General features: G+C 59.1%; 1 protein-coding gene across 1 annotated transcript; it reads right to left on the reverse strand.

The window, feature by feature from the left end:
- Positions 1–5: 5 nt before the first annotated feature.
- Positions 6–27,996, reverse strand: SPG7 (SPG7 matrix AAA peptidase subunit, paraplegin). Its single transcript, XM_044255537.1, has 17 exons — positions 27,805–27,996; positions 26,334–26,436; positions 25,040–25,129; positions 18,670–18,911; positions 16,579–16,718; positions 15,173–15,275; positions 13,009–13,134; positions 12,528–12,690; positions 12,010–12,183; positions 7,225–7,349; positions 6,542–6,644; positions 5,740–5,850; positions 4,227–4,342; positions 2,650–2,806; positions 2,056–2,222; positions 1,430–1,507; positions 6–326 (listed from the first exon to the last, which is right to left on the reverse strand). Exons 1-17 carry the CDS (start codon positions 27,985–27,987, stop codon positions 150–152), a joined length of 2,358 nt encoding a protein of 785 aa, XP_044111472.1. The 5' UTR covers positions 27,988–27,996; the 3' UTR covers positions 6–149.

The raw sequence follows: 27,996 nt of genomic DNA on the forward strand, positions 1-27,996 counted from the left end.
CTAGATCGTCCGCAGAGACGTTTACTAGTCACGGGGAGGGACGTCAATAAATAGATCACAAAGGCCATTCAGAGAGCTGTGAGGCTGTGCGGAGGTGTCCGTCTCCCTGGGTCTCAAAAGGCGGGAAGGCCAGGTCCCCAGAGGCACAGTCAAGGAGGTGGGGGCTGCTGAGGGGCCTCCTCCTCCCCTGGGTCTTGCTTCTCCGTTTCGGCCTCACTCCACCTCTGAGGCGCGATCATCTTCTTGGGCCCGTGAGGGGGTGGGCCAATGAGGGCCTCGATATCCTCGTAGTTGATCACTTCCTTCTCCAGCAGGGCATTCGCCAGCTAAGGGAACAAACAGGGCAGTGTGTGAGCCCCAGACAAGGACACACAAGGGCCTTTTGAAAGCAGAGCACCCCGGAGGGAGGGCTATCTGCAAGCAGGACGCCCGGGCAGGCCACTTTCCCAGGGAAGCAGTCAGCAGGCAGCTCCGGCGAAGAATCCCTCCCTGTCTGCACCCTGGAGATGGTGTCGCAGCTGCCAGCCTCGTTAATTTTTCTGCGTCCCTTCCAAATCTGTTTTCTGGGGCAACTTCAACTTCCTTTAGCAAACACGGTGTGTGTATCTGCACGTGGGGAGCGAGTGGAGGCTGGACTGTGGGGGGCGGGCAATGCTGTGGGCAGGCAGCCTCCACCTTCCCAGATGCGGTTGTGGAGAACACACTGGAGGAGCTGGCGTGCCCCGCACCGGCACCCTGTCGCTGACGGCTCCGTCGCAGCCTCGAGGAGCGACGCCCAAGGCCCTCAGACAGGCGCAGCCGCTTCTTCCGCCGGGCAGGTCTGGCGTGATGCTCGGCCCTGGACCCCGTCGACGGGACAGAGGCAGGACATCCTGGGCCCCTGGGACCTTGTCAGCAGCAGATTCGGGCTCAGTCCCTGCACTGCTCAGCGCCCCCCGTACCCCCCGGGAGGCAGGGGCTGCTGGTCTGGGAGCAGCCCCCCAAGGACGCAACATGCGTGAGACCATGACCTGAGCCACAATCAGGAGTCAGACGCTTAACCGACGGGGCCACTGCCAGGCAGACCTGAGCATGCGGTTCCTATCTCAGGGCCGAGAGCTCGAGCCTCCCGTTTGGCAGCAATTTCTTAAAAAATAAAAGAAATTAAAAATTCCAGGAAGCACTTAAAAAGCTGGGAAAGAGCCAACGAGGCCGACTACACACTAACCGGTAACCCTGAACCCTGACGTCTGCAGCACTGTGTCCTCTGCCTGCTGAGAAGGGACGGGCGTCACGTGCTCACAGTGCGGGCTAAGGGGCGGCGTGCGAAATGGGAGAGTGTGGCTGGGCCCGGGCGGGCGCGCAGGGATCGGTCCTCTGCGGCTCCCTATGCCGGGAGGGTTCCGCGAGGAGCAGGGAGTGAGGACAGCCCCGGCGCCCCGAGTCTCACCGCCTGCAGCTTGTCCAGGTTCTCCTGCAGCACCTGCTCCGTGTGCCTGTAGGCCTTTGCCACCAGCAGCTTTGCTTCCTGCCAACACAAGACGACAGCCGGGTAAGGCACAGGGTGGCCGAGCTCAGTCCAGATGTCCCGCGTGGCCCATCCTGGCGCTGGAGTTCACATGAAGCCGCGGGGACAGGAACACAGCTTTTCTCTCGCCGTGGCCAGGAGAGCGTGGCTGCCCCCAGCCCATCCCCTGGGACTGCTCCTGCAGAAGATGCCTGTCCCCAGCTCTGTCCTCCAGGCCCACAGCCACCTCCCACGTGCACCAGGCCACACGCTGCCCTGGCCCAGCCTCCCACAGAGCACGCAGTGTGTCCACTGGGGCATCTGTTCCTTCTCTTTCCCGGTCTCAGATCACCGACAGTTTTCAGCAAAAGCCACCCAAGTCCTCACCCGAGAACACTCGGCGAGCGAGCGATCCAGTACTTCTTGACTGGTTCGTCTTCGATGTGGGCCACACGGCAGCGCGCTCTGCTCGGTGTGGCGGAGGGCACAGCACCAGCCCCCGAGAGGGGCCCGCCCCCAACCCACCGTGGCGCACCCCGACCGAAGCTGAGCTCGCTGTGCAGACTCACATGGTCCATCATTTCCTGCAGGCCACGGCTGAACGGGCGCCGGCCGATGCCTGCGAGGCCCTCCTGCGCCTCGGGGAAGGACACGGGCCCGATGCTCGGCGCCATCCCAAACTGCCTCACCATGGAGTAGGCGATGCGCGTGACCTTCCTCAGGTCGTCCTGAGCCCCTGCAGCGGAGGGTCCAGACAGAGGTTCTCTCCGGGCACTGCCAAGTCAGGGCACACGGGGCCCCCGGCACAGGCACAGGCCCCAGGAGAAGCGCGTATCTCGTCACGGCTCCTCAGAAGTCTTACACTTCTGAGTTCCTGCTGGTGTACACACGTGGGTGCACTTTCCTGGCAGTTCTCCAGCCGACGTCCTGCTCTGCACTGGCCCGGCTGTCTACCCTGAGCCCCAGTGTCACGGCAACAAGCGAGGAACGGCTCTACCTCCTCCCTGGACGTCCCGGAGAAGCAGCAGCCCGCCAAGGCCGACTGAGCCTGTCCCACCATTCCATCCCCCCCCCCCAGATCCACCCCCCAACCCCGCCATGCGGAAGCGCAGCGGGTGTGAAAGCACTTGGAGGACTCAGAACCCGCACGGCCAGCTTCTCACCGGAAGTGACCTTGTTGAAGGAGATGTTCTCGGACGCACGGCCGCCCAAGGCCATGCACATGCGCTCGAACAGCTGCTCCTTGGTGAAGAGGTGCTGGTCTCTCGGGAGCATCTGAGCGAAGCCCAGCGTCGCGTTAGTCCGTGGCGCGATGGAGACCTGCGGAACGTCACACAGCCGAGTAAGCGGGCAGGATCCGGACTTTAAAGATGAAGGTGTGGAAGCCTAGGACAGATCTTTAATGGGAGGGTTTCAAAGCAGTTGAAGCAAATCTGTACTGGCCCCGTTTTACAGCAAAGGAGGACCCTGTCCCCGAAGGAGGACGGCTCAAGAGGCGGCTGGGCTGTGCCTTGCGTGCACCCCCGGACGTGCACCCGACGTAAAGCACGCCGGCACGGACGGGGCCGCCGGGGGCACGTCCCGCACCAGTCCTCGCTGGCACGGCTTGGGAACGGACACCGAGGACGATGGAGACTGGCCGTGCCGCTCGGACTCCCAGCAGCCCGACGGCGGGTGCAGACTCGGGGCGGGCCGGGGGGTCTCCCAGGGCCCGGGGCGTCCGAGGAGGACACGGAAACCCGACACTGAAGCAAACCACAGTGTAAACAGCTATAAGGGACGGCCCGACCGGGCGCGGGGCTTCATGACCTGCCCTGGCGGAGGAGCCGGCTGCCTCGGGAGGGGGTTCTCATTGTGACAGACATACCCTTTAGACGTTGTACAGAGTGAAAATTCTGAGAACAAGGAATTTTAAATAACATTACTTCATTCGGGATTTTTCTGCATTAATTTTTATTTTTGTTTTTGAGATACTGCATTCAGACATTTGCCCTGAACCCTGCCTTCCTCACCCTCGGCCTGACCCGGGGCACCTTAGCGACGGCAGCATCCCCCAAGTCACCAGACACCGGGTCGCCCACTGCTGACTGTGTAAGAGGAACTGGCCTGGTCGACAGGGCATGTGGCTGCCGCGAACCCTTCTGAGAAGAAGCCCAGTAGCGACAAAGTGCCGGGCTTACGATGCCGCGCCCCACTGCCGTTGCTGGGGAGCTGTGGTGCTCCTGGCACCACGGGACCACAGCACGGGGGCGGCCCCCGTCTGGGCTGCAGCCCGCCTGTGCAGGGGGCGCCGTGTAACCTGCACGCGGGACCTGGGGAAGCTGTTTCTGCCGGTAGCAGCAGATACAAATAAATTTTCATCAAGTTCACAAAATGCCTCCAAGAGTGGTGTTTTTTTAAATGTGAACCAAACTCACTTATTTTTAAGGTGAGCAATCACGAGGTCAACACTTCTGGTAAACACGGCGATTCTTAATTCCAAGAGGAGCTGTGTAGACAGCACAGCCAGACCCCAGCTGATCACGTGACGACAACACGCTAGAGACCAGACCAGAGCCCACTTTGGATCTCCCACCCTTCGCTTCTGGGGGCGAGGGGTCCCACACCATCCATTCCTGCTGTGCCCACGTCCAGCTCACAGCGCACTTTCTCTTCAAGCCACAACACGCAATGCTTCCAGTCAGCTTTGTTCAAGGGCCCGCTGGGCTCGCGGCCCCCAGCCCCGACGCAGACGCCCCACCTTCATGACGGCCTCGGTGTGTTCCAGCAGCCAGCCGACCAGGGCGTGGCCCGACTCGTGGAACGCAACCACCTTCTGTTCTTCCTTTGACAGGATCTGGCTCTTTTTGGCAGTCCCTGAAAGAGTGCGGATCCGAGTCTGGGCACGGGGTCCCGGGCAGGCGAGCCAGGCACCCCCGTTGCCCTCACAAAACTCTACCCCTCGCCATCAAAGCAGCGTCGCCCCGGATGTTCACCGCCTGCACCTCTGCCCCGGGCCGGCACCCAGATGTTGCTCATGGGAGATGCCAGACGGTCCTGTTTGTTTCAGCTTCTGTGAGTGCCGGGGGGACAGGTGCCTACCCTCAGGGGCCCACAGGGCACTGGGCCGCTGTGATTAGCGGGATCCCCACCGAGGTCCAGGCTTCGCAGCGGCTCTTCCCCTGGACCCTGGAGCTGCTGCCCCTTGCTAGCTGGCTGCCTCCCATGTGCCTCGTCTCTGTAGTCCATGAACCCCAGAGCCCATCACCTTAAGCACCCCGGGTTCTTCACACCTCCCCGCGTTCCCGAGTTACACAGCCCGCATCAGCTCTGGGTCTGGCTATGTGCTCCTAGGGCCTTCCTCCTCCGTTTACGGCAAGGCTGGGTCTGAGCATCCGAACGGGAGGCAGAGCCCCTGATGGTGGCCGCTGGAACCCACGTGCTGTAGCTTGGGCAGGCCACACCTGTGCGGTCAGTATGTCCTTCTGTCTCTCTCAGTTTGACACTGTTAGTGTGAGATCCATTTCCACAGGAAACTAAGTGTCTTAGGTGAAGGTGAAGCCGGGTCTGTAGTAAGCAGCGGCCACTTGCGTACCTCTGTCCACACAGGCTCCTGAGCTGCAGCCTGGACACCTGGTGGGGTCTGTACCAGACCTCAGCTCAGCCCGAGTGACAGGGACGAGCCTGTGCCGGGACACTCCCCACCCACGCGCAAGGCCGGTGCTTCTTACTTCTCTGGTAATGGATCGTTTCCCTCTTTAAAACCTTCCAGCGTCTTGAACTGAACCTCTCAAGGACAAGACACGCGGGGCTGTGGACACTTCAGGAGACTCTCGGTTTCAGTCCCGCTCTCCTGACAGAAGCCCGGGGACCCCACTTTGAGTAGCGACAGTTAAGGTCTCCCAGAAGGCCCCCCGTCCCGCCCCATGCCGAGACCCCTCGTGTCGCTGCCCTGAGCAGAGACGGGCCAGGCAGCAGAGCACAGCTCTCGGGAGACCTGCGGCCCCGCAACACGGACAGGGCCTGTGAGGTCCACGCCGAGGCACCGTCGGCGGCAGAGGGGCTGAGTGCCGCCGGCGCGTCGGTGTGCGACACCCTGTGTCTCTGCTCTCGGGCGTATCCCTGGTATGTCCAACGAGAGAGCAACCCGACTTAGGACACTGCCCACCCTGCTCTCTCGTCCAGCAGCGCTTCGCTGAGCCCTTCCGTCATGCGGCAGCCTGACCCGCGCCGCACCCACCTGCCCCCCGCCGTCCAGGGGCTTGCCCTCGTACCCGCAATGACCCGCTCCACAGCGCACTCGAAGTTCAGGGTGTGGACAGACGCGTGTCCTTCCCGTGCGGCGTGCAACGCGGCCTCGTTACAGACGTTGGCGATGTCGGCACCTGTCCGCAGAGCAGCGTGAGCAGAGGGCAGGGGAGGGGGGCGTGGGTGGGAGGTGGGCGGCAGGCAGGCGGCGCTTCCGTCCTGTGCTGAAGCCACGTGCGCCGCCAGCAGACCAGGGCACCTCCGCCCTGTGCTGCCCCTTCTGGCCCCGCCAGGCTCCGTCCTGCTCAAGTCCCAGCAGCAGCTTTGCAACACCTGCTGTCTCCCTCTCCCTGGGAAGTCACAGCCCAGTACCCATGAGATTCTAGTTAAGGGCCTTAAAGGAAAATCCAAAAGGAAGAAATTGTAATAAAAGGGATTTTGTTGCTATTACCCTTTAAAACGAGAGCCGTAGAGAAAATACCCTGATTTGTGATGCGTCTCTGCTCAGTGAGAAGGCGGTGAGGCGGGCCGTGGTGCGCTCGGGCAGCCATGAGGCCGTGAACGGCATCGCCTGGCAGGGAGCAGTGGGCACGCACAGCCGGAGCGTGGAAAGGCCCTGAAGGGCCGGAGGGCAGAGGCCTGCGGGCAGAGGGGCCCGGAGCGACCCCCGTGTAGGCACCACTGGCACGGGAAAAGCCAAGTGCCGGGCAGCACTTTTCTCCTCTGCCGGCTCTCTGCGCACGACCTCACTCCCGCCCAGGCTGTGCTACCTGCAGGGCCCCGGGCAGGGGTGTGCACCCCCCGGACAGCAGGGAACAGCGTCCATACCGCTGAACCCCGGCGTGAGCTCTGCCAGACGCTGCGAGTAAAAGCTACTGGCCCGGGTCAGCTTCAGGCTCTTCAGGTGCTGCTCAAAAATCTCCCGCCTTTCCTGCAGAGAAAGGAGCCAAGCGTGGGCTCGCCCCTGCCCCGCAGACAGCAGCCACGGGCTGTCAGATCACCACTCCGGCCTACAGGCAGGAGACCGGCAGACAGCAAGCAGCACTTCAAATGGGCGGCGGGGGGGGGGGGGACAACGAAGCGCCTCACGCACGTGAGGGTCGTTCTGTAGAACATCTCGTTCCCACACACTCGGAACCTCCCAGACCCCCGAGACACAACAGTGGGGAGCTGCCCCCAGCGCAGCATCAGGGGAGCCTCACTCAGTCCACGTGTCGGACCCGGGACTCCCGGCTGCGGCGCAGGAACGCAAGCGTTCCGCGCGCGCTCCGAACCCTCTCCCCACCCAGCACCGCTTGCTGGTCGCCGCTGCCCTGGGGCACCGAGGAGCTGGTGGGGCCCAGGACAAGGACTCGGAGGCTTCCCAAGGATTGTGCTACAAAACTCAGCCACAGTGTTGAGGGGTAAAGAGAAAAACTGGGGGTGCGCCGAAGGAGCTGCAGAGCCACGGCAGAATATAGATAAGCCAAAGACAGTCGGACAGACAAGAGCCAGCCCCCGGCCGCACTGACCTGCAGTGTGGGAAGGTCGATGAAGATGTGTCGATCCAGCCGGCCAGGCCTCAGCAGAGCGTTGTCCAAAACGTCAGCCCGGTTGGTAGATGCCAGGACAATGACATGGTCGGTGGTGCCCATTCCTGGAGGAACAGACAGCTGTTGGGTACAGCTCCCCTTCCAGGACACGAGGGGGATGGACCTCCCACTGGGGCCCGTGACAATGAGGATGTGGACCGACCCAGGATCAGGGTCCCCATGACAGCAAGAATTTGCCTGTCTTCCCCAGGCTGCCAGCCCAGAGGCAGAACCACAGATGGGGGCCTGCACAGCCATCATGGCGTCCGGGGGGATCGTGTTTCCCCTCGGTAACTGCCCAGCAGACCCGGGGAACGAGGGGCACATGTCCATGCTCCTTTGGTGCAAAGCCATGGGCCAGAGCAGACATTTCTCAACACTGGTCTGTGGCCTGGGTTTGGAGGCTCCGGGTTTCTCAGAAGATTTAAAAGCAAGGGCTGAGAGCACCACTGGTGGCCCAGGTCTTCGTGAGAACTGACACGGCCCTTGTCTAAGCAAGGCCGCACCCGCAGAAAGCCATCCGAGCCGAGGCTGGGTGATCTGGGCCTGAGCAGACATCCAAGGGTCCTCCATGTATGCTCAGCACACGTTACAGTGCGACGCTGGCCTTCCTGTTGTAGATAATTATGTCCAGAACACGTAAGACCGAGAGCACGTGAGGTCCTGAACTTCGGACTGGCTTTAAAGTCACCCGCCGGGGAAGAGACTGCGCAGGGGGTGTGGATGGAAAGGGTCTGGCCTGCGCCGTGGAGGTTCCCCGCACAGCTCTCCCTGTGGTTCTGTATGTCTGACAAGGTCCAGAATACAAAGTTTAAAAAACAAAGACTTCAGGGGCACCTGACTGGCTCGGTCGATGGAATGGGAGACCCTGATCTCAGGGTCTTGAGTTCAAAGCCCCACCTGGGTGTGGAACCCACTTAATTAAACAAACAAACCTGCCATGATCTTTTGCTGATGAAAAAAGTCCACAATAAGCAGACACACAAGTACAATCTGAAACTACCTGTGAAGCACCGAGTGTAATTTGAAAGACGTTTTAGAGAACTAGGCCCCGAGAGCGTGAGGCACCACCACCTCCCAGCAGACGGCCGCTGACTGCACCCCAGGACCCCACGACGGCAAGAGGGGCCTGGCTGAGCGCACGTGCCAGGGGCTGGCCACCTCACAAGGATCTGACACCTGAGTCAGCGAGAAGCACCGGGACCCACAAACCACAACCCACGCCCTTGCAACGCTCCGCGCGTGCGCATTCTTGCTGGAGTCCCCGACGGTGGGACCCGAGGGGTCCAGCCCACTCTTGTGTCGAGCAGAGAGTGGATGACCCTAACCTCTCTAATGAGCCGGAAGGCAACGCAGGCACCACCCAGCAGCTCCACTGGCCTGCCCTGCGGTTTCAGGACGTCGGTCGCTGTGACACAGGCAACCGGAGGCTGACTGGACAGAGGGCCCTGGGACAGACATGGCTCCGTTTCTCGGACAAGGAGGGAAGCCAGAGCTCTCTGGGGACTTGCTGAGACTCCCTACTCCGACTTCCGCAATGTCCTCCTTGCACAGGCCGAGGCTGTGAATGTGGAGTTCTGAGTCTCAGGTGCGAGACCACGACCAGAAGAGTGGTGCCTGCTCGTCCCCGACGATCTGGCCGGAACGCGCCGTCCAGCGGGAGCCGTGGTCCAGACAGTCGTGTGCGGAGTTTGTCCTTCCCTTGCTTCACGGTAACCGAGACACCGAAACCCCGCACTCCCAGACCGCTCGCACGGGCGGACGTGTGGGCCGCTCTAGTCTTCGGTGCCCGCAAGCGCGGTGCGGCCTGTGTGCGCAGCTCGGGACCAGGGCGCGGGAGCGCGGCCTTGTCTCCCAGAGAGGCTGCCACACGGGACGCTCCCACGGGCAGTGTGTCTGCTCACGTCTCCCCGGCTGCTTGATTTAAATCAGGGTCACTGAGGGTCCCGCGAGGACCAGGGTCTGACCTCTCCCGCCCTCCCCGGCATCCGGTGCTGCTGCCCCGCTTCCCCTGAGTCTCCTGTGAGGCGCGTGTTCCTAGGAAAAACTCGGCAAGATCTTTTGGGAGATGGGCACAAGCTTGTTCTACAAATTCTAGGAGAGCCAACCAAGCACACCCGCTCCCACAGCTACAGCCGAGGAACGACGTCAGGAACCGGCCCGCCTTCCTCCCAGACCGCGGCAGGGCGAGGCCACTGCCCATGGGAGGCGGACACGCCGGGTTGGGGCCCCGCTGCTGCCAGGTCCAGCCAAGCACTGGCAGAGGCACAAAGGCCATTCAGTGGAGGATGCAACAGCCTCTTCAGCAAATGGGAGAACCGTACCCCCCCACGCAGAAAAAGGAGCCCAGCGTGATGTCAGACACATCATGGATTAAGACGGAAAGGCCGGGTGGATGGGAGCGAGGGCCTCCTGCTGACCCCGAGGGAAGCCGGAGCTCATGCACCACAGGCTCTCGCGAACGCAGAGGCTCAGGTGAAGGCACCCGTGGGAGAGCCCTCCTGCTGTTCAAGATGTAGCAAGGGGACTGTCCCCTTCTGAGGGACCTGGTGGGACCCCAGCACTCGGCACACGTGCCCTTGCCATGTGACCTGGCAGTCCCGTAGCACAGCCTTGTCCTGACACGGTGAGGTTTTCCCACGACGGGCACAGTGTCCTCTCCGTGCCCTGCATGTCAATGAAGCGGTGCTGCTCTTCCCCGAGGACTAACAGAGAGGCCTCAGATGCCGCTGAAGGGCTGAGAATGGCCGGCTGTGTCTGCACACAGAGACACCTGTTCACTGCCAGTCCAGCCCAACAAGGACCTTCAGTCAGTGGGTCGGAGTTCTGGGCGGAAGCGCCCCATTTATGGTGGCACAGAGAAAGATGCCATTTAGTAAACGCTTCCTGGGGGGCTCAGTCTTCAAGTGCCAACAGCCCAAGGAAGCGGATCTGCTCGTCCCACGTGCTATGTCTCTGGGCGGGAGCCTCCTTGAGTGCCTTCAAGTCAGGTGGACTGTAGTCGCACACACAGAGCGCAGGTGAGGTCACAAGCCAGGACGTCAAAGCTCCAGAGCCTGGAGGAGCAGGGGCCAGCGGGAACCCCGCAGCACAGCAGCTCCCAGTCCAGAAGCCTGCCTGCAAGCCGTGCGGGGCTGCCGTGTGCAGGAGCCCAAGGGCAACAGGAGCTAGAGGAAGCGTGAAGACTTCCGACAGCCTGCTCTCGCCGAGCCCTCGACGGCACAGATGCTGGCCGTCCTTTCAAAGAGACAATCCAAAGCCGTCATTAACATCTGGTACTTCAGGGGCGACTCGGCGGCTCAGTCATTATGCGTCTGCCTTCGGCTCAGGCCCTGATCCCGGGGTCCTGGGATCGAGTCCCGCATCGGGCTCTCTGCTCAGCCGGGAGCCTGCCTCCCCCTCTCTCTCTGCCTGCCTCTCTGCCTACTTGTGATCTCTCTCTGTCAAATGAATAAAATCTTTAAAAAAAAAAAAAAAAAAAGAATGAAAACACACACACACGTACTCGGTTTTCTTGGAGCCAGGGACGTGAGCACGGAGTGTCTCCCTCACCCGCAGTGTTGCAAAAGGCGCGGGAATCCTGACGCTCTGGGGCCTGAGGGGGTACCCGTGGGCCCACGGTCACAGCCGTTATTCCAAGAGCCGGAGCCGTCCGCCAGCAGGGGACTGGCCACATGGGGGGACTATTAGCCTTAAATGAAGTCCCACCACGTGCACTGCAAGGAAGACATGACCCTGGGGACTCACAGAGCTGCTGTGCCCTCGAGGGTCCTAGATGTCTCAGATCCGTGGAGACAGCAGGGCTGTGGCTGCCGGGGGCTGGGGAGTTAGTGTTTAATGGGGACAGAGTTCCAGTTGGTGAAGAGGAGAAGGCTCGAGAGCCAGACAGTGGTGGTGGGTGCACAGTGAGAACGTACTTAACATCGCTGAAGGAAACACTCGTAAATGGTTAAAATGATCGACGTTATTACATCTGTCACCACAGCAAAAATAAAGTGGGGCCCATGGCCGGTCCTATCAGTGAAGCGTCCCACCCTTGCTCCCAGTTGGAAGTCTGAGCCCCATGTTGGGTGTAGACTTAAAGATAAAAGTCTATCTTTTATCTTTGGGTGGCTCAGTGGTTAAGTGTCTGCCTTCAGCTCAGGTCACAGTCCGGGGGTCCTGGGATGGAGCCCCGCATCGGGCTCTCTGCTCAGTGGGGAGCCTGCTTCTCCTCTCCCTCTGCCTGCTGCTCTGCCTACTTGTGCTCTCTGTCAAATATTTAAAAAAATAATAATAAAACAAATAAAATCTTAAAAAGGAGCCGTTCCAGGTCACTCCCAACCCTGAGATCAGGAGTTGCAGGCTCCCGGACTGAGCAGCCCCTGTCCCCTCTACTCTGAGCAGCACAGCCGCTGGGTTCATCCAAGACTGGGAACGGGGTCATGACCTGCCCTGCCCTTTGGGCTCCCAGGGTCTTCCCTTTCTTTTCTACCGCCACCGTCAAACCGGAGTCTCTGGACGGAGCCGGGTGACAGACACGCCGGCACCAGCCTCCTCTCGTGACTCCCGCCCGGGGCCGGTGTGTGGTGGGGACACAGACCAGTCGCTGCAGGGAAGTGAAATGCCCAGGAGCACGAGCGCAAGGTTCTGGAGCAGGACGCCAGCTGCGCGGTCCATCCACAGAGTAGGTCTCGGGAGGAAAGCCTTCCACGCCCGGGAGCAGGCTGGGTGAGGGGCACCCACCGTCCATCTCCACCAGAAGCTGGTTGAGCGTCTGCTCTTCCTCCGTGTTGGAGAAACCGGACATGGTGGTAGACCGTTTCTTGCCCACGGCGTCGATCTCATCAATGTAGACGATGCAGGGTGCTCGAGCCCGGGCTTCCTTGAAGAGGCTCCGTACGCGGGCAGCGCCAAGGCCTGAGACGACACAGGGACCCAGAGTCAGACAGGTAATGGGAGATGAGCCCAACTCTCGTGCCAGTGGCCGGAGCTTCCCTCTGAGGACGACGGGGTCTCCCAGAGTCCCCCTGCTGGACGCTCACCCTCCTGGACTCCCCAGGCCACACAAAGAAGCAGCCTCAACGGACATCACTGCCCAGTTCCCTCCATAAACGTGTCCAGTAACCCAGGTTTCACGTGTCCTTCCCTGTCCCCCTGGGTCCCTGTCTACCCGGCTGCCTGAGGAAGGGCGTGTGATGGCACAGACCTCGCTGCACAGATGGTCAGGCAAACCTGTCCCCAGCCCCCCAGGCAATACTGACCTCCAATGACCTCCACGAACTCCGGGCCGGCCATTGCCAAAAAGGGCACCTGGGCCTCCGTCGCCACTGCCTTGGCCAGAAGGGTCTTCCCACAGCCGGGGGGCCCGAGCAACAGCGCACCTTTTGGGACTTTGGCGCCCAGCTGAAGGAAGCGCTCTGGGCTCTGGAAAAGCAGACCACGGCACGCCGGTCATAGGTGTTTGAGAATTTCCAACCAACTGAGCCACCCAGGCGTCCCGGTGTTTGAGAATTTCCAAAACAGGACTCCCATGGAGCTCAGCTCCCGTACCATCTGGAATCAGCCACGGTTCACGTGGGGGAGGAAGCGGAGTGCTCTGGCCGTGGCCAGGCATCCCGCGGGGTCTGGGGTGCAGTCGGCCGGGATTCCCGGTCACCCACAGGGCCCTGGCCCTCCGATGGGCACCCGGCCTGTGTGGCTGGCTGAGCCCACGCGCCCACACCCGCCCCTGCTTGGCCGCACCTTCAGGTAATCCACAAACTCTCTGACTTCTAGCTTGGCTTCGTGCATCCCCGCCACATCTTTGAAGCTGACGCCTTTCCCCATCTTGCCGTCCACAATCGTGAAACGAGCCACTTTAAGCTGGTTCTGGGCAGAAAGAACAAAGGGCAGGTTCTGTGAAATGACAGGAGACGTGAGCCCCTCGGGTTGCGGCTGCCGGCACGAGGCGGCTATGTGTCCCTGGGGCCCCGGCTCCCCCAAGCCTGGCTCTCCTCACACCCTCTCCGCTCAGACAGAGGGAGGTGAAGCCGTCTTCTGGGCATCCAAGGGAAAATGTTTACTATGCATTGTGAATAGTAAGAAAATTCTCTAGCATCTAGCAATTTGCCTTAAAAAAAAATAACAACTCTTAAACCAGCCCCGTTCCAAACAAGGTAATTCAGTATCTGCAGCAGATTGGCTGTGCTTTTCTTTTCTTTTTTTTTTTTTTTTAAAGATTTTATTTATTTATTTGACAGAGAGAAAGATCACAAGCAGGCAGAGAGAGAGGGGGAAGCAGGCTCCCCGCTGAGCAGAGAGCCCAAATCGGGGCTTGATCCCAGGACCCTGGGGTCATGACCTGAGCCGAAGGCAGAGGCCTTAACCCACTGAGCCACCCGGGCGCCCCCGGCTCTACTTTTCTACACGGGTTTTCCCACTATGGCGAGGCGCTCTGATTGTAAGAGAATGCGGGAACACACAGCTCTAGGAAGGTTTGGTAGAAACGCTAGCTGGTTAATTTCTGGAATGCAGTCCGGCAAGACAAAGGTCTCGGTGAGGGATGCAAACCTGAGCTACCAGGCGGACCGGCAGGCCCCCCAAAGACAGGTGTGCCCCAGCTCCATCACAATATTAGCGAGACATAGCAAGGGCGAGGAACAGCCCCAGGACGCCTGGGGCTTGGTCCACAAAGCATCTGCCTTCAGTGCAGGTCACGATCCCGCAGTCCTGGGGTCGAGCCTCTCATCAGGCTCCCCTCTCAGCAGGGAACCTGCTTCTTCCTCTGCCTCTGCCTGCCACCGCTCCCCTACCTGTGCTCGCTCTCTGCCAAACAATAAAATCTTTAAAAAGATTTTTTTTTAAGAAATAAATAAACAGCCCCGAGTATGTAAGCCCGGTGAGCCTGGCTGAGTGAGACCCAACAGCCCCACAACGAGACACCATCAACTACAGACAGGAACATGCGCCTGGTCCCACTGGAAACCTGCCTCAGTTCCCAGGTCGGTGACCAGAGGGTACCCTCTGCAGACCTGCTCCAAGCAGGCCTTGGGTGCCTCCCAGCGCCTCTGCCGACGGGACTACCTGGCCAGATGAGACCTGCCAGGGAGGGACAGTGCATGTTACCACGAAGGCCACCACACAATAGGAGGGCTTTGTTGTTTTGGTTTTTTTTTTTTTTTAAATACTTTATTTATCCATTTGACAGGCGGAGATTACAAGCAGGCAGAGAGGCAGGCAGAGAGAGGAGAAAGCAGGCTCGCTGCTGAGCAGAGAGCCCGATGCGGGGCTCGATCCCAGGACCCTGGGATCACGACCCGAGCCGAAGACAGAGGCTTTAATCCACTGAGCCACCCAGGCGCCCCATGTTTTGGGTTTTTTTAAGTAAACTTTATATCCAACTTGGGGCCCGAACTCAAGCTTCCCATGCTCTACCGACTGAGCCAGCCAAGCGCCCCAGGAGAATGCTTTTAAAGTGTACTGAGGTTTGGGGCACCTGGCTGGCTCAGTCTGTAGAGCACGTGATGCTTGACCTTGGGGTCTTGAGATCGAGCCCTCCACTGGGTGTAGAGATTACTTAAAAAAAACAGAATCTATAAAAAAAAATAAAAGTAAAATAAGAACATAAAGACAACCTTTACCAACTTCTCAGTGTCTTAGCTAGTAGAAAAAACCAAAAACGAAGTCATGCCCAGCCCAGAAAAACTGCGGAACAAAGTGTCCGGCACACCCGGCGAGGTGCCCGGCGAGTCAGAGAGGGAGGGGCTTGGGTGCCCGGCGAGTCAGAGAGGGAGGGGCCTGGGCAGCTCTAGGTCGGCCCCTGTGGCTGTGAACATGCGCTCACGGGAATGTGCCAGGACCCAGCCCCCCCAGCCGGAGCACAGATCCTAGGCCACAGGTGCGAGGAGACGGGATCTCCATCACTTACGAAAGCACTGAGTCCTCCTTCCCTTCCGGTCATTCCAGCCAGACGGAACACGTACCACAGGATGGCCAGGCCCACTGCAGTCATCCCCAGGGCGTAGAGGGCACTAGCGGGGGAGAGGGACGGTTACGGGCAGGCAGTGCGCAGACCCGCTTCACGTCGGGCCACGGACACTTTGAAGAGGACGAGAGCAACCCGTGCTCGGAGACCAATGTACGGAGCAAATGGCTGTGGAAACGGGCTTCCTTGTCCGATTCTCGTCCTTTGTGACCTGCCCCTCAGCTGTCTCGGGAACACATCACAGCCTGATGTGCCACGGCGTGAAGCCGAAACAGGGACACGGCGCTGACCCTGTCCGCCAGGGCCTCCTGATAATGCCTGAAAGAACACACTTTTCACACGTGATGTACTTTTCTTTTTCCACAGAGCGAGCACGCAAGCAGGGAGAGGGAGAAGCAGGCTCTCCGCTGAACAGAGCCCGACGGAGGGCTTGGTCCCAGGACCCTGGGATCGTGACATGAGGTGAAGGCAGACTAACCGACTGAGCCACTCAGGTGCCCTGTATTTTATTTTCAAAAGTGACCCATCCGGGCCACCTGGGTGGCTGACTCAGTCAAGCGTCCACCTTCGGCTCAGGTCATGATCCTGGGGTCCTGGGACTGAGCCCTGCATCGGGCTCCCTGCTCAGCGGGGAGTCTACTTCTCCCTCTCCCACTCCCCCAGTTCATGTTCTCTCTCTCAAATAAGTAAGTAAAATCTAAAAAAAAAAAAAAAAAAAAAAAGTAGCCCACGAGTTTTGGCTGGTGAGGCAGAGTCGCAGAGCCACGGAGGAAGGCCTGGGAGCCAGGCATGCCCCGCTGCGCCCTATGGAACTGGCCGTGAAGGCCTGCGCCCTCGGGGAGAATGGCCGTGGCTCAGGGGTGTCCGCCAGTCATGGGCACCCCACGTCTCCTCGGACCGTGGTCACGTGGCCACGACTGACCCTCTCTGCAGATGAGGTCTGGCCACCGGTGGTCCCCCTGTGGCATTAAATCCCCCGGGACTATGGGAGCGAGTGTCCCCCCACCAAGGAGATGCAGGTTCTGCCGGTCAAACAGGGTCCCCGTTTCCACCTGCCGCCTGGAAGCAAGAGTTTCTACGGGAGCTCCCTGCTTCTCCCTTCTGTTCCATCTTCCCGTTTGTATACAACAGCAACCCCGCCCCAGGCGGAAGCGACAACCAGAGCAGGTACGCGACGCTCTGACAGCCCCTGGGGCCCCTCCTCAGGCGGGCTCACAGCTCACACACCCACTGGCCTTCCCCCATGGTGGCTGGCCGAGGGCAGGCAGGGCCCGGGAGACGTGCTGGTCCGTTCTCACATTACAAAGCCGAGCCAGCTTTAGCTCAGGAGCCCAAATAATGGCACGTACTTTCCGAAGAATCCTGTCCGCTTGTAGGAAACCGGGATCCTGTCCTTGCCTTCGATATTCAGGGCGTCCTCAGCGGCCCGGAGCTTCTCCTCAAACCTGTCGATGTTTGCCACCTGCATGCGGTACATCAGGGCCAGCCGCTGCGGGCAGAGAGCAGAGGGGTGTGGCGACACGGGGGCCGCGGCCAACCGTGAGACAGTCCCCCACGCCGGAGCCTCCGGGATCTGAGCTTTCATCTGCCACCAGACCCCGTCCACATCACAGTCACAATGGGCTTTCGTGCGTGCGCTCTCGTTTCACCAACAGGAATGTCTGAAGACAGTGGAGGGTGCGCTCAACTCCCCACCCAGCCTCAGCTGTGCGTGTGGAACCGCGACACGCGACAGCCACGAGCTGCTTGCCAGCACACAGGCAACTTGCTTAGGCAAGAGACAGGGGCCTGGTGCTTGACCTCGGGCCGAACTGGACTCAGCTCTGTGGCTTTCTCCCTTCTCAGGAAGCCCCTCCTGGGGAGAGGAGCGGCTCAGGGAGACTGAGCAGGGGGCGCGCCCTCCGGGGTAGCAGCTTCCTGAGAAGGCTCAGAGCAAGCCAGACGTCCACGCTGGGTCCCCAAATCCCTTCTCTGGGAGCTGACCTGAGCCACCCAGCAAGGGGCCATCCTGATGCTCTCCAGCGCCCTGGACGGCACCATGCCTACATCATTCTTCTAAGGGCCCGGTTTAGATGTTTTCTAGAATGAACTAGTTCCAAGCGCAGCTTCTCAACACACTGTGGGATCGACACGGAGCAGCCCGCTTCTCCCCTGGCTCTGGAGGACCGCAGAAGGTTCCGTGTGGAATAAGTGGCTGCCCAGGGTGCATGTCACGGGTCAGCGGGCCAGAGGGGAGAGGCAGACGGGGGCACCCACCAGCCACGACACACTGACGCTTGTCTGCGCTGAACGCCCAGGGGCCTCAGGTTTAACCTAACAGACCTCAAACATCTGATCTGGACTTCACCCATGCCTCCGTCACGCAAACACCCGCCCAGACAGGTGAACAGAATGGTCATCAGCACGCGGGGCCAGGGGAGCCTGTCACCCCAACTAAATGACAAGCTCTCGTAAACCAACGAGCAGCTATAAACACCATGGCAGGCCCTCAGCCCTCTCCAGACCTAGCCAGGGGCTATGGGTGCTGTCATGACGGGCACAGTACTGTGCCCAGGACCACCTGGCTCCCTGGCAGCATCCCTGCCAGACACCTGTCCTCCAGAGCCTTACCTGGCCCACGGTCCCCACCACCCAAACTCCAACGACACATGGAAAGGAGACTAAAGAAACGGGACAAGCAAATACAATTCTGGCCCCTGGCAGGACCCTGGATTAAAAGCACTAATAAGGGGGGGCGCCTGCGTGGCTCAGTTGGTTAAGCAGCTGCCTTTGGCTCAGGCCATGGTTCCAGGGTCCTGGGATCGAGTCCCACATTGGGCTCTCTGCTCAGCAGAGAGCCTGCTTCCCTCTCTCTCTCTCTCTGCTTCTCTGTCTACTTGTGATCTCTGTCTGCCAAATAAACAAATAAAATCGTAAAAAAAAAAAAAAAAAGTACTAATAAGGGGCACCTGGGGTTCCCACTCTTGATCTCAGGGTTGTGAGTTCATTCCCTGTGTTGGGCTCCATGCTCATGGAGGCTACCTAAAAACATAATAATTAAACAGTAATAAAATAGCTCCTGATGTTGGTACGGAAACGATCAGGAAAAGTGCTCTGGAAAGTATCCTTGCCTCACTACCTCTCCTGCGCCTGCCGGTGGTATGGTTCTGGGGTGAGGGCACAGGGATCCCATCCACGACACGGAGCCAGCTCCTGGGGCCCCCTCCCCACCGATGCCCAGCCCTCCCCTGGAACCAGGCCCCACCCTCCGCACCTGACGTGGGGAGGTGAGCAGGCCCTGGCCAGGCCCTGGCTCTCCGCCCCACTCACAGCGCGTGCCGTGTCCTGCCCCGGGCCTCCAGGGATCCCCCTCGGCATCTGCAGCCGCCCCAGACCCATGGCGGGGACCTGAGGGCCGCAGCAGCAGCCCCCGCCCCGCCGTTCCAGCACGGCCCACTCACCGGCCGCCCGAACACCACGGCCCCGGGGTGCAGGTAGACCTCCACCACGTCGCTCTCGGGCACCACCTGCACGCGCTGCACCTCGCCCTTGGCCAGCATCTCCTGCACAAAGTCATTCCAGGAGATGCTGCCGCCGCTGGAGCTCAGTGCGTTCAGCAGGCTCATGATCACGGCGATGACGAACAGGGTGCGCAGCCGCTCCCGGTACATCCGGTCCTCCTGCTCCCGGCGCCTCCTCTCCTCTGCAAGCAGGGGGGCCGGGGACAGCGTCACACATGGGACAGACCCCAACCACATGCCATTCGTGGCCGCGACACAGCACTCACCGGGGTCCCGTCTACTCAGAGCACAAAGCCAGGTGTACAGTCAGAAGCTTCCTGGGCCCAGCATGGGCTGATCTCCACACGGAGCCCTCTGCCGGGGCACATCCGGCCCCCGCCCTCGCACGATCACCCCCGATGCGTGCTGCACAGGTGCAAGTTACTGCCCCTTCTACCACGTCTGCCCTCCGCTCCCCAACAGCCGCCTATCCAGGACATGGCAGGCGACCGCTTAATTCAACACCCCTTCCAGCGACCTACGCTTCGTCCAAACCATCAGGTAAATAATCCCATTAGGGTACACAGTGCATCATGCCCAGTTCTTAGTGGGGGACAAAAAAATAGAAAACTCAGCCCCTGGCCTTGGGGCAAATGGACACGTGGGGAGGCTGACGCAGGAGGGGAGGAGCACACAGTGCAGGGAGCCAGGAGCAGCAGCTCCCAGCACAGCCGTCGCCGGCAGCTCCGGGAGGAAGAGCAAGCAGACTGGGAGGGCCGGGAGGGCCACAGAGGTCACCTCCCTTAGAGCACAGACCGGAGAGGGTCCTACGTAGGCACTCAAGGCCAGGCCACGGCCACGGCCTTCCTCCCAGACCAGCCCGCCAGCGGAGCCAGCTGGGGCGGAGGGCCGCCTGGGCACCTGGACGACACCCTACATCTTCCCACGGGCCCACCTGCCAGTCCTCTGAGGCACCTGCACACCAAAGGCCTGAACTCTGGTGCGGCTCTCCCCTCTGCCCCCCCCCCCCCCGCCCCACGGCCTGTTCTCCCGACACCCCAACCGGACTCCACGGGGCCCGTCACGAGCGACCCTTGAGAAGCCCACATGCATCTGGCAGCAGGCCTGCCCAGGACCACCCTGACCTGGCTCGGCAAGACCATTTACCTCTCCTGCACAGACACAGCACCCACGAGGGTGGGGGAGAACAGCGAGAGCCCTGCACACACCCGGGGCTCAGACCATGCTGCCCGTGTGGTCACTTCTCCAGGGACAAGCGCACAGCTGGACCGCAGTGCCCACTCACTTCCCTCTGCCCTGCCTGCCGTGGAACCGTCCATAGACACTGCCCTCCTCTCGACCCGGCCGTTCAGAGGGGATGAAAGGCATTTTAAATCAGCTGAGAAACAAAAAATGGGGGGCACCTGGGTGGCTCAGTGGGTTAAACCTCTGCCTTCGGCTCAGGTCATGATCCAAGGGTCCTGGGATCGAGCCCCACATCAGGCTCTCTGCTCAGCAGGGAGCCTGCTTCCTCCTCTCTCTCTCTGCCTACTTGTGATCTCTGTCTGTCAAATAAATAAATAAAATCTTAAAATAAATAAATAAATAAATAAATAAAATCTTAAAAAAAAAAAAAAAATGAATCTGATGGAGCAGGCTGGGTCCGCAATCATTCTGAAGACGTGAAAGCACATTTCTGCTGTCACCTTACCTGAGAATGGTCAGTAATAGCAAACTTAATATCTAAAACCCAAAGTCACAACAGGCAGGGAAGTAAAGGCACCCCGTCTCAGAAAGCAGACTTTACATTCTCAGGTGAGCAGGTGCTTATTTAGAAACCCTGCGTTTCGTTTAACTCGCTATTTAGGCCCCAGTCATCAGAACCGGAGAGCCGGGATACGCCGTCAGCAGAGGCTTGTGACCGCGCAGATCTTGACGCTGTGCGCACCCCGTGCTCCCGGCCGGTGGCTGTGGCATACAAGCTGCCGGCAGGACTTACGAACTTGGCCCAGGGCCCGTGGTGACACAGCCCTTCCTTACCGCTCTGCCTGCCACACGTCACAGCCCTCCTGGAGAAGGGCTTGCAGCGACCGTACAGCTCACACCGACCTGATGCAGAGTGTGGAAGAGGTCTAGGATGCAAAAGGTACGGCTTGGTTCCATTTATTTCTTTATTTATTTTTAGAAAGATTTCATTTCCTTTTTAAAGTCATCTCTACACACTACGTGGGGCTCCAACCCACAGCCCGAGGGATCGAGTCACATGTTCCAGCGACAATCAGCAGGGCACCCCAGATAAGGCTTGGTTTTAAGTAACAGACTTTGCACGTTTTCCTAGGAATTTCTAAACAATAAAAAGACAGCTTTGATTTAAGCTCCAATAAATACCTTTTTCTTCACAAAAATCCAACCCTTTTCCAGTAAAAACCAGCCAGGTGTTCTGTCACACATGGAACTGCCCCCGTCAACCTATCTCAGGGAGAAGGACCTCCTAGCCAGGCCTGGAGGCTGCAGACCCCATTATTAGAGGACTCTGTAGGGTCAGGAGAGGGAGGTCCCAACCCAGAGTTGTCACTGCTCTGAAGGTCCAGGACGGTGCATGGAGGTCCAGCAAAAATCGTCTGCCGTCTCAACAGAACTACCTGCTTCTGAGCCACAATCACCCCGAGTCCTCCTCCCTGGGCAGGAGAGGGATGCGGCACACCCCACCCAGTCAGGACCCGTCCAGTGACGAGGGTCTGCAAACACGTGTTCTGTCCATTCGCACTAACCCAGCCCACAAGGTGCGGTGAGCGGGCCCAGCACACTGTCCAGGGGTCCAAATGAGAAAGCCCTCATGTCTTGGCTAGGGATCTCAAAAGACACAGAAAGCACCATGTTTCCTTAACTCACTGAATGCACTTCTTCCGAAACGTGGCCCAAGGACATCGATGTAAAACACAAACTGCCCGGACGCCCCGCAGGCTCAGGCCGCGGAGTGCGCAACTCTGGATCCCATGCTTGCAGCGGCTACTAAAAATAAAATCCCTTAAAACAAACAAGCGAAAAGCCCACGTATCTGCAGCGCTGGTCGGGTAGGAAGTCCCAGGGGCCGGTCGCAGAAGGGCAGCAGGCGAGCAGGGCAGGAAGACGTGGGCGAGCGACAGAGCACTCGCCCCGTGACAGTAAGACGTGCGAGGTCTGGAGATGCTAACTGGACAATGGCCTTCATCACCGTGTCCCTCGAGGACCCCCTCGTCCACTCCCCCACTGTGGCTGCATCCGACCCACGGCGCCCGTGATGGCCGCACTCGGGCCCTGCGGCGCACATGGACTTCGGCTCCTGACGCCAACGACAGGCTTGGAGAGAACCGAGGGCCCAGCCCAGGAAACACTGCTGCCTCCTGGCCACCCGCCTGTCCGCCTGTCCGCCTGTCCGCCTGCGGGACAGACCCCCAGAGACTCTGGTGCCACGGTCCCTCTTCAGGGGGCGGTGTCCCTCACTGCCAGGGCGCCCTACAGCAGCCACCCACCCACCGGCCACTGACCGCCACGGCTGAGTTTCAGGGCTGCCCCAGGCTTTCAGCCTGGAAACCCTCGAGGAAGAACTTACTCCTGCGTACCCTGCACACGGGCGCTGTGGTGAGATGCTCGGGGGGGATCGCAGTGACAATCCAGTTCCGCCCAACACTCCCCGGCGCCGGGCCCGCCCCAGACAGATACGGTGTCTCCGGAGGCGGCTGTGGAGCCTCCTCACTTCTCAGGGACCAGCACCACCAACAGCACAGCGGTCTGGAAATCCCAGCAACTGCTTTTTTAGCTACACTTTGTGTTATGTGACACCGCAGGGTCACAGGTAATCACAGGTGGTTGCACAAGAGCAAGCAAATCGTGACCGTCTCGTGATACACGACGGCACGAGGCAGGCAGAGGAGATGCGCACGTGCTCCCGACACAGGCCGCTGCAGGGGGAGCGCACGACACAAGCGGGAAGACCCCACGCGATGCTGGCCTCTGCCTCTGGTGTCCCTCGCGCTGCAGCACTGGCTCCTGGCACTGTGACGCAGGCCACCCGTGGGGAGCTGCAGTCCCCCACCTACAGTCTGCCTAGCGGCCGCAGCCACTCCCCAGGACATCACGGCTGTCCGCCGGACCGCACGTGTCGGGGGACCCGGACCCCAGCGCTCCGCCCGCCTCCTCCTCCAACCTGGTCACCGCTGCTTTTGTTCCAGGCCTTTCCCACTCTGAGACAGGAAATATTCCCCGTGCTTGTTCCTAACTCTCCTAGAGTTTCGCTTTGTAGATTTAATGACTTAATCCATGCCGAATTTATTCTGGTCGTGCGATACGGTCTCTCTCCAAGGAACAGCAGCTGATCCCAATCACTTTGTACGCGAGCCTCCCTTCTGCTACTGCGTGAAATGCCACTGCAGTCACATACGAGTTCTTAGATATGCCAGACTCTGCCCCCGGATTCCCCCCCTGGTTCCCTCAAACTTCTATTACTAGACCAACACATTCATTTTTGGGGAGAAAGACATTTTAATGTCTGCCACCATCAGCCCCACTGGTATTTGTTTTCCAAAACCCTGTAGATTTTCTGATGACCCAAACCCTCATCTTCCACCCCTAAAAACCTTTTAACCCAGAAGCTTCTGAGAAGAGCCAAGTACCCCAGGAGCTTGCAGCCAAAGAAAGGAGTGATTGCCGGAGGGGACGCCCCATGAAGCCGGAAACCGGGAATACCCACACAGAACCGACCGACGGCCACAGGTTTCCATGAGTTAAGGCTGTTCCTAAAGAGCTCAAAGTTGGGGGGCACCAGGACGGCTCAGTTGCCAGACCATGCAACTCACAGGGTCATGAGTTCAAGCCCCACATCGGGCTTACAGATTAGTTTAAAAATAATAATAAAAAAATGGGGGCGCCTGGGTGGCTCAGTTAGTGAAGCTCTGCCTTCAGCTCAGGTCGTGATCCCAGGGTCCTGGGATGGAGCTCTGTGTTGTCAGGCTGCCCGCTGGGTGGGGAGCCTGCTTCTCCCTCTCCTGCTACCCCTCCTCCCTCCAAACTCCGTCCCCTCACTCTGGCTCATGCTCTGTCTCTCTCTCTCAAATAAATAAGCAAACAGTAAATAAATGAAAATGAGTAAGCGGGGCGCCTGGGTGGCTCAGTCGGTTGAGCATCTGCCTTCGGCTCGGGCCATGTGGGATCGAGCACCACATCGGGCTCCCAGCTCAGTGGGGAGCCAGCGTCTCCCTCTCCCCCTGCTGTGCGCGCTCTCTCTCCCTCTCTCCCTGTCAAATAAATAAATAAAAATCTTAAAATCAAGCAAGTACACCAAACAAAGGGCGAAGTAGCCCCTAAGTACAAAGAAGTTCCTTGACAAGACAACCATTTCTCTCCCCGTGTGTCCTTTGGAGACCCCGCACAGAACGGGAGACAATAATGGGGTCGTTATGAGGCGAGAAGTAATGGGGAAGACAGACGAGTCAGTACAGAGCTGAGCGCGCTCTAGCCGTCGCCACGGGCTAACCCTTGCCACTGCTGGGAGCGCCAAGCTGCCGGCTGTTACCTTAGAGCCCATTCAGTTTAAACTGACCTTTTATTCCCTCACCCCTTTGCCCAGAGTCCTAATTCTACAGGGAAGGAGACTCCAGATTTGCAAGGTAGGCTGTTGTGAACTGGGGTGCGCAGTGGTCACTCACATGGTTCAGTGATGTCTCCCCCTACTTCCTCAAGGACGGCCTCTCTTCTGTACCAGCCTCTCTTCTGGGGGCTGCTTCTCTGGTCTTCCACGTCATCTGGGATGTGTGGAGGGTCCAACCAACGTGTCCCGCTGCCTTCCTCCCCACCCCACAACATTTGAGTTCAAGGCAGATGGAGACTCACCCTTTCCGCACAGAGGACAGTAATTCTGCCCGCCTGATGTCTGGGAAGAACAGGGGACACAGGTGCTGATGGAAACACCTCTAATGGACAAGCAGGAAAAGGTCCAGTAACCACATTCAAGACCAGGGGTACGTGGCTCAGAGTCAGGGAGACACGGGGGCCTGGGTGCACCCGACATTTGTCATTAACCTTTCTTTTTTTTTTTCAGTCTTATTTATTTTGAGAGAGTGGGGTCCCAGAGGAAGAGAGAATCTCAAGCAGACTCCCGGCTGAGTGTGGGGTTTGAGCTCACGACCCTGAGACCATGACCTGAGCTGCAACCAAGAGCTGGATGCTCAACCCACTGAGCCACCGCCCGCCCCTGGACTACCCTACTTTTAAGCAGGTTTCCTGTTGCTGAGACCAGAACACACATGGGATGACAACCAAGGTAGCCATTATTTAAGAAGTCAGACAGATGTACCTTCATCATCTTCAGGGGTCCTCCCCTTAGATCTATCCTTGTCCTTAGTCTTCTGCTTTGGCGTGGACGTGTTAAAATAGCGAGTGGCACCTACAAGGGACAGGAGACGTGTTTAACGAGGTCTCTGCCCCTACAGGGGGCACTCAAGGGAAGAGCACCTTCATCAGGAACCCGAACAGCAGCCACCTGAAGCCTACGGGCTTAAGACTCGGAAGGAGAGGGTCCTCCTCAGTCAGCAGCTGCTACTCCGAGAATAAGCACTCGAACTTACAGAGTGTCTCTGCAGTTTAAATTAGCAATGTGAAGGGATAAAACTTCCTCATGAATGTATCCTGGGGAAGCCTCATGAGTTTGCTGGGCAACAACCCTTCAATAATCACATTCACTCAAAACAAATTTAAATAAATGAGCAACACAGAGGCTCGACAGAGGCGTCAACAGCAACCCAGTGGCCACCATCACCAAGACACAACACTCCTCCCACGAGAGGCTCAGTCTGGCCCACTGTCTACCCGAACTAATGTTTACAAGGAGAGGAAGGAGAGTCTCACCAGCCACGACAGCTGAACCTTTCCTCACGAGGTTAAGAGAACCAGCAGTGGGACTACCTTGATGGCCCCTGGACACAGAACCAGGCTGTCTAGGGAGTGAGCTGTGTGCCCTGGGCACAGGCATACTCTTAAGTGGGGAGACAAACATAGGAGGCAAGCATGTGGCTGACCACATGTGGGCACCAAGCCATGGAATGTCCTTTAGGAGTTGGGGGACTTCACTTCTCACCATTCCAACTGGATATACTGGGGGGGTGGCAGGAGTGGGGGGGGTGCATAAGATCAACCTTGTCAACCCTAAAGGTCCTAAATCCTTGGACCTAAGATCTGTCTTGAAGATGTCATGGTGTCTCACTAAATGAAAAAACTATTGTTCAAATTACTTGTGGCTGTTTGTAGTTCCCTTCTGGGTATAAGACATACAGAGTCACTCCGAATATCCTGACCGGGCGTTAGTGCAGCTGGCTGGAGAATATGGAAGAGCTTGGAAGCCCAATCACTGCCACACACCAGAATTTTTTAAGAGTGGGGAGACGACTCAGATAAGTACACTCGGCCGTTCAGACCTTGGTCAGTCTGTCTGAGTGCACACTGCAGTTCACAGCATCTCAGGGCTCCCGAGAAACAGAAGCCAAAGTCCCCTGAGTGATTTCCTCTCTCTGTCAGCGTCAAACCAGCTGCCCCACTGACTCATTTACAACTGTCACAGCATGTACCTGTCACCTATGTCAGAAGGTACACACCTAAGAGTCTCCAGAGTCTGACTGGATTCTGGAGGAGATGCTGTTCCAACAACAATCCACTGAACCCTCCGAAGGCTGGGGTTAGCTGGTGCAGCTGCAAAGTCTGAAAAGAAACAAAAAATCCAGAGGATGGGCTGTAATCTACAGCAGAATTATAATTCAAACTGGTCCCTGAGTTATGGTAAAACAGAACAACAATAACAAATTAGGACCTAAAACGTGAGTTGAGCTCCTAAGAGAGAACTGGAGGGAATCACCAGCCAAAACGGCAGCAGGACAGGGGGTCTGTGTTTTCTGCATGAACAGCTGACCTGAGCAGAGCCCGGAGCCCACCTTCAGGAGTGCTCGGTTAAAGCAGGTCCATGACACCTGAAGCTGCAAGACGCAGGTCAGGTACACGCACAGTGCTTCGCTCACACAAAACTGTCAGCCCCTTGGGACCAACAGCCAAGGACCATGTGAACTCCTCCTCGTGAGGTCGGACCCACCTGAGCCAACTATGAAACAGTTCTCCGTGACACTCTCACTGGGCTCAGTTTTTTTATTTTTTTAAAGATTTTTTTTTTTTTTTTTAATTTGAAAGAGAGAAATCACAAGTAGAGGGAGAGGCAGGCAGAGAGAGAGAGAGAGAGGGAAGCAGGCTCCCCGCTGAGCAGAGAGCCCGATGCCGGACTCGATCCCAGGACCCTGAGATCATGACCTGAGCCCAAGGCAGCGGCTCAACCCACTGAGCCACCCAGGCGCCCCTGGGCTCAGTTTTTAGAACCTTGGGGGGGGGGGGAGCCCCTGGGTGGCTCAGTCACTGAAGCATCTGCCTTGGACTGGGGTCTTGATCCCGGGGTCCGGGGATGGAGCCCTGCCTCTGGCTCCCTGCCCGGCCACAGGTCGGCTTCTCCCTCTGCCTCTGCGACCTCGCTCCCTCGCTCTCTATAATTAGAGGAGCAGAGGGAGAGGGAGAAGCAGACTCCCCACGGGTCGAGGGCCTCCGGGATCGTGACCTGAGCCGAAGGCAGATGCTTCATGGAATGAGCCACCCAAGCGCCCCTTAAAGTAAGTATTTTTTAAGATTTTATTTTCAAGTACTGTCTACAGCCCACGTGGGTGGGGCTCGACCTCACCACCCGAGGATCCAGTCGGGAGTCTCCACCGACTGGGCCAGGCACCCCTGGATTCGATTTTCAGACGCCAGGACAACGAGCAACAGGCAGAAAATATCAATACCCCAAAGGGGCTGGGAAGATGCAGGCCTGGCCTGTGCGGGGTCTCTTCCGGGCTGCGGGCGGCCTCCCCGCACCCGAAGGCGCCGCTCTCGTTCGGGTTCGGTCCCAGCTGGGGGCCGGGGGTCAGGGGAGGAATCGGGGCGGAATCGGAGCTCGTGGGGGCGGGGGGACGGGGGGTTGGGGAGGGGGAGGGGGTCCGGCCGGAGGTCAGGGGCTGGAAGGCGTGAGCCCGGCCCGGCGTCGGCAGGTACCTGCTTGGAGTGGCCTCGGGCCCCCACGAGTCGGGTCGGAGGCCTGTGGACGAAGTGCCAGCACCTCCTCCCGGCCCCGGCGGCGAGGCCCAGGCTCCAGCGCAAGCAGCGGCCCCGCAGTGGCGCCGACCCCGCTGCCCGACCCGGGCAGAGGACTCGCTGCAGCAGCAGCGCGGCCGCCATGTTGGCCCC

This window comes from Neovison vison, chromosome 7, assembly GCF_020171115.1.
Source record: "Neovison vison isolate M4711 chromosome 7, ASM_NN_V1, whole genome shotgun sequence".
NCBI classification, from domain to species: domain Eukaryota; kingdom Metazoa; phylum Chordata; class Mammalia; order Carnivora; family Mustelidae; genus Neogale; species Neogale vison.

Excerpts from the sequence above, each read along its gene's own strand:
- SPG7 (XM_044255537.1), bottom strand. The coding sequence starts at position 27,987 with ATGGCGGCCGCGCTGCTGCTGCAGCGAGTCCTCTGCCCGGGTCGGGCA. Across the intron at positions 4,343-5,739 it reads TGTGGAGCGGGTCATTGCGG|GGACTGCCAAAAAGAGCCAG; the intron begins GTACGAGGGCAA and ends GCACTCTTTCAG. Across the intron at positions 1,508-2,055 it reads TGCAGGAAATGATGGACCAT|GAAGCAAAGCTGCTGGTGGC; the intron begins GTGAGTCTGCAC and ends TTGTGTTGGCAG.